This window comes from Austrofundulus limnaeus, unplaced genomic scaffold (genome assembly GCF_001266775.1).
Source record: "Austrofundulus limnaeus strain Quisiro unplaced genomic scaffold, Austrofundulus_limnaeus-1.0 Scaffold364, whole genome shotgun sequence".
NCBI lineage: Eukaryota > Metazoa > Chordata > Actinopteri > Cyprinodontiformes > Rivulidae > Austrofundulus > Austrofundulus limnaeus.
The window spans coordinates 562,689-568,464 of record NW_013952766.1 but is presented as its reverse complement, the minus strand read 5'-3'; the positions used below and the strand labels follow the sequence as shown (position 1 = coordinate 568,464).

The 5,776-nt window shown below is 41.0% G+C and overlaps 1 protein-coding gene across 1 annotated transcript in view; it reads right to left on the bottom strand.

Annotated features, from left to right (window-relative positions):
• LOC106528243 (wings apart-like protein homolog) overlaps positions 1–5,776 on the bottom strand; it is a 29,548-nt gene that overhangs the window by 20,896 nt on the left and 2,876 nt on the right. The window contains exons 3-4 of the mRNA XM_014023367.1: positions 2,250–2,976; positions 246–610 (exon numbers count right to left, since the gene is read on the bottom strand). Of these exons, the coding sequence (XP_013878821.1) occupies positions 246–610; positions 2,250–2,976 (1,092 nt within the window). The remainder of the gene's footprint in view (positions 1–245; positions 611–2,249; positions 2,977–5,776) is intronic.

Sequence of the window (5,776 nt, the reverse complement as noted above, 5' to 3'; positions counted from 1 at the left end):
GACTATTTATGACCGCTTCATGAACCCTGTTAAAGGAAAGTCAAAAGGAGGAAAATCACATTTCAATCTTTTTGCAGCCACTTCTTCAGGTTTATGTTTCTTTACAGAACGAGACAAGAAAAAGATCCGAGTGTCTCAGTTTCCAACGGTTTTATGTAATCAGAGTTTAAAACAATTAAATCTTCCTCATGAAGTTCTGATGTGCGTGTGTGTAAGTGTGTGTGTGTGCGCACGCGCTCGTTAACCTGCTCGTCTTTTGAGATCCGGCCTCTCGGAGTTCTTCTTCCTCTCCTTGGCTATGGGCCAATCCCGACTCTCCAGCCTCTCGAAGGGATCCGGCGTGTCGTCAGCCGGGGTTTCCTCCRACGTACCCGAGGAGGTGATTTCGGAGGCCATGGCCTTCTTGGCCTTCCTCCTTTCTTTGGCGCCGGAGTCATCCTCGGCGCCGTCGCTGTCGCTCATGTCGTCGAAGCCGAAGTACTGGATTTTGTACGTGGACCTGCCGTCAGAGCCGTCGGTGCTGTTCTCCTCCTGGTGGAAGGTGGTGTCGTCGAAACCGAACAGGTCGTTTTTACCGTCCCTCTTTGACTTGGACTGGGTCTGCCTGGACCTGGACCCAGAACACAAARTTTTACTCAGGAAGAAAAACAAACAAACCTTTTAATAATGGTTATTCTACGACCACGTCTAATTTCAGCTCAGCATTTGTGAAACTGAGCTGCAGAGCTGCAGGTTGACWCCTTCAGGGAGAGCTCATCTAACTGAAAACATGTGAGACTTCAGCTCTAAAAACYACTRGAKGTGTAAGAAAATATTGATTCACTGAATTATCAAATATTTTATGGATTCTCTAAATCAATGCATTGATTTTTAATTAAGGCTTAATTAAGGTAATCAGAGTGTCACGTTACGGCAGGCAGGAAGGCTTTTGTCTAGCGCCCAGAGTTGAGGGGGACCCTCGAGGGACGATACTGAAGTGGTCAAATGCAACGACCATATGAAATGACTGGCATCCTCGCAGTACCAGMAATAAAGACTGTAGCTTTATTTCAACTATTAGCTGAACTTTAACACACAATATAAGCTGTTGTTAGTGCTGGATGAGCATATTTTTTATAAAAAATATAAATCTAAAAGCTACCACAAATATATTATTGAACTACTGTATTTAATAGAAAGTGTGGCCTAACCATTGAAAACAAGGATGAAATAAGAAATATGAAACATAAACAMATATAAAACATACTGAGTTTTTTTAATTTAGAATTTTCAGAGAAAAAGAAAATTATAATATATCATCTTCCTTACAGTAACTCTATAGAGCTGCACAATGTATCACAAATTCATCGTCATCGYGATAACAGCCTGTGTAGGTATATCACAAAATACTGCAATAAAAGCTTGGCACAGATGTCTGCATTTTGTCAGCATCAGTCTGATAAACAACATGGACCTGAGGTACCACGTCAAATTATAACCACTTGGTGAGGAGAAAACGTTGGGACAGAAACAGAATTTGTATGTGTATGTATAATGTATGTGAATTTGTTTTGTTTTTAAATGAAACGAATAAACATTTGAATAACAAATTTGCAGTTGGACTTAGGTTTGTTAACTTTTATTGAAAATTCCTTACCTTATCTCAGATGTTTTTATTATTTATTTAAAAAAACTAATTGTAAGGGGTATTTTTCATTATTTGGAGCAAAATGTTTAATGGCGGTGATGTTTAAAGTCATTAATAACCTGTCATGTTGGAATAGAAATGATGCATTACATCATCACTGCATACTTGTATGTTCATTTATTGCAAGTTATATTGTCATCGCTACAACAGACACTGTTATTGCACATTGCAGGTTTTCCTGATATTGTGCAGCCCTATTGCAATACATATCGTGACCCCTGTATCACATYACCAAATCCTTACCAATACACAGCTATGAACACCAGAATGATGATCCCCAAACATTATTTCTAAAGTGTTGAATTCAGAATTCATTAAGGTGGGTACAACGTAAACAACAAAATAATGTGCATGGCCAGGAATATTTTACAAAAAAAAAAAAAATAAAATAAAAAAAAATTATATAATTATTATTATTATATAATATATGCCATGACTTTGAAAAACTGTTAGAGTGTCTGACTTCCCTGTGACAGGGTCAGATCAGAACCCTGAGTTCACCTTTAATCTGCCGTCTGATCACATCTTCTCATTCAGAGTTTGACACAATCTACATCCTTACTTGGTATTTTGYGCTTCCGTCTTCCTCCGCTGCCATCCCTGATCTCCCAGCTGCGTCGTGCTGCCYGAGGCGGTACCGCCGGCGTCACTGGCGGGGGCTGTCTCCTCCACGGGCCGGCCCTGGATGGTGACGTTGCACATGTTCATGGTAGAGGGGTGCAGCACTGTGTAGTCCCTCGTCCTGCCACGACTCCCTCCTCCGCCGCYGCTTTTGGTATTGTTAGCATCAGTTGTGGGTTTGAACAGATCTGCTCCAACAGCGACGCTGGAAAAGCTGTTTGAGTCTGAGGTTTTGCCTGAACCCTGTTTGGTGGGTCTCCTGTACGTCCGACAGTTCGAGTTCCTTTCCTGCGACAGTGAGGTGGACGTCTGGGAGAAACCCGTCGTCTCGATGAGGTCGGACTCCATCGTCAGGTCGTTGTCGTCACTGGAGAGACGCAGAGGAGAGGAGGGCTTCTCAGGCCGGGTCCGCACAGGGTCCTGACCGCCTGCGGAAAAGCCCGGCGAAGTCCAGGCGAGCGTAGGAGCCGGCCTGCGGGGCTCCTGGGTGGGGGACGGCGGGCGCAGTCCCATGATGACGTCCCAGGAGTCGTAGGTGGACTCCGCCTTGGGCCCGGTCTTCAGGGTGGTGGTCTGAGCCAGGGGCTTCTTGTCGCTGTCGGAGGCGTTTTGGTACCACAGGTAGCTGTGCTGGGTGTCTAACGAGGACGGGCTCTGCCTGGACTTTCCTGTGAAGGACAACAGATTCTGATTGGTTCAGCTTCTGATAGAAGCTAAATTATTCCAAGAGCAGAAAACAATAAATATAAAAACTAATGAAATATTAAAAATGTATAACTATAGAGCCTCTTTTCTTTCTTTCTTTAGATATTTTTCATATCTATTGTGTAAGTATTGAATGTTTTATTTGTTTATAGTTTTTAATTGTGTTTTATTGTATTTTGTGTTTTTATTGTGGTTAGCACTATAAACATTGATGCTTAATGTCGTCGTACTCCCGTATAATGACAAAAAATTCTATCTATCTATCTATTACAGGTTAAATTAGAAAAAATGTGAAAAAAAACTTTGTTTTTGAAAAAGCAAACCTTGTATTTGAACAGACTTGTTTTTAAYGCTAATTTTATTTGACTTAAAATGTGGAAAATGGGAGCCAGTGAGAGGGAGTTGTGGATCCAGACGTGTAGTTTAAGTTATCTTTGTGTGTGTGTGTGTATGTGTGTGTGTGTGTGTTTTCCTACAACGTGGGGTATTTTTTTACAAAAAAAAGGCAGCCAGGTGGGGACCAAAGTGAATCATGGGGACCAATGACAGGTCCCCACGGGTCCAAATGCATGTTGCAGGTGTGGGGTTAGGTTTAGGACCAAGGTTTAGGTTAGTTTTAGGGTCAGGAAAGTTTCTGTGAGGTTAATTTTAGAGTATATGGTCAGGGTTAGGATATAAAGTCTAAAAAACATAAAAACATGAATGGAAGTCAATGGAAGGTCCCCACGGGGTCGAGAAACAAACATGTGTGTGTGAGACTGAGTTGGGATAAATGCTGAAGTGGGAGCGATTGTTTTTGAGGTTAAGGATTAAAAAACTAAAGATACAACAAAGAAATAAAAACTACAAACGGTTGTTTTCTTCCTGCGACTCGGTTCCTGTCGTTCGTCACGTCTCTACTGAACATGTTCAGCTTTTAAAACACGTTAAAGAATATTTTCATCTAAATACAAACTGATAGTCAGCTCTGTGTTGTTCAGTTCATTATTAACTAACATATGTATTATCATTGACATGCTTTGTGTTTTTGTGTCATGAGTCATTTATTTATTTACATCCTGTTTATTATTTACAGGCAAACACACCTGACCAGACGTGCGCTGTAGAAGCATTATTTAAAGTGAAATAATGTTCCGGTCCACACTCCAGGCTGAGCGCAGAGACTAAAACACGAGTAGTGCCTCACAGCCCTGTTATCTAAGAGTTATCTCACCTACACACAAACATGTGAGGAGATTTTCGCCACTCTGAAGTGTAATTTTGGTCGAACTCCTCCACAGTGATTCATCTGCCAGATTCAGGCTGCTCCAGGCCGGCGTGTGGAGCGCCTGCGCTCCATCCTAATCACYGTTTGTCTGAACTTCATGTCCTGATTCCACAGATCCAGGTGAGTTCTGAACGTATGTTTAAATTATTATTCTGTTGTGTTGACATTAACAAGCTGTCAGGTCATCTTCTGCATCATTAATCTTGTTTACAACATGAAAACACGGACAGGAAACTATCTGACRCCTTGTTCTGCTCTGGATTTCCTTTGTTTCGCAGGTAAATAAACCGAGGGAGCAGAGCGGCACCTCGGTGACAGAAGAGAGCGGGTGCTGCTGCTGAAACCAGATGATGTCAGTGTGTGTCCCGGCTCGTGTGTGGGTGTGAAACTGAAGGCTTGTCACAACATTCACATCAGAGACAGCATCAAGGTGCAATCAGACACAATGATCTACATTCAGACAGATGCACTCACCTACTGCTACATGCTGGGTAATTCTACAGAGTCGTCATATATTTCACCTGCAGGAGCCTCTGAGACTCAAATAAAGTCTGACGTAAAGCATGTAAAACAAATCACAAATCCTATTTTTATTTTACAGAAAAGAGCAGTAAGAAATATCACCAGGAAACATTACAGTCACCTTTCAAATAAATTATTCTGTAAATTAAAATTATTAAAACTTTATGAGTTGGTTGATTATAATATATTGCAGCTTGTGTATAAGGCTCAAAAAATGTTGCCTTTAAACGTCCAGTTATATTTTGTTAAGAGAGAAAGTTCTTCTAATCTTAAAGGACTTGAGATGTTTGTGAAACCTAGAATTCAATCAAACTTGAAGGATCGATGTACTTCGGTTCAGGGAATAAGATTGTGGAATAATCTGGAAAGTGATTATAAAAATGCTAGTTCAATGGGTTTAAGACAGTGGTTCCCAAACTACGGCCTGCCTCCCCAATTGGTCCGACCCCAAGAACAATACCAGAGAGCACAGTTTTTTTTTCATATATGTGTATTTATATTTGATTATAAAGTCGGACTTTTGCAATAAAGTGTTCCTTAGTTATGAACTATTTTCATTATTAACTATTATAAGTTAGTAACTATTTCATACATACACACATATAAAGTGACATTCTGTTCCACCCTTCTGCGGTCTGTGCCCCTATCTGGCAACCCCCAGAAAAAAACATCCTAAACCTGCCCCTCTCAAAGAGAGAACGGAATAATGGTGAAAAGATTAGGTAAGAGAAAAACTGATTTAGAATGCAGGACATTTAAGCTGCAGTGGACAAACGATTATTTTTTTTGTTCATCTGTAAAGAGGCGGTGGCGGTATTCAGAGAATATAATCTGAGGCGACACTATGAATCCTGTCACAAAGACAAGTATGATAGCTTCAAGGCCAAATGCGAGCAAACTCTCAAAGCTAAACAGTGGACTGTTAGCTCAGCAGAATACATACTGTGAAGAACCCAGAGAGGGATATATGATTG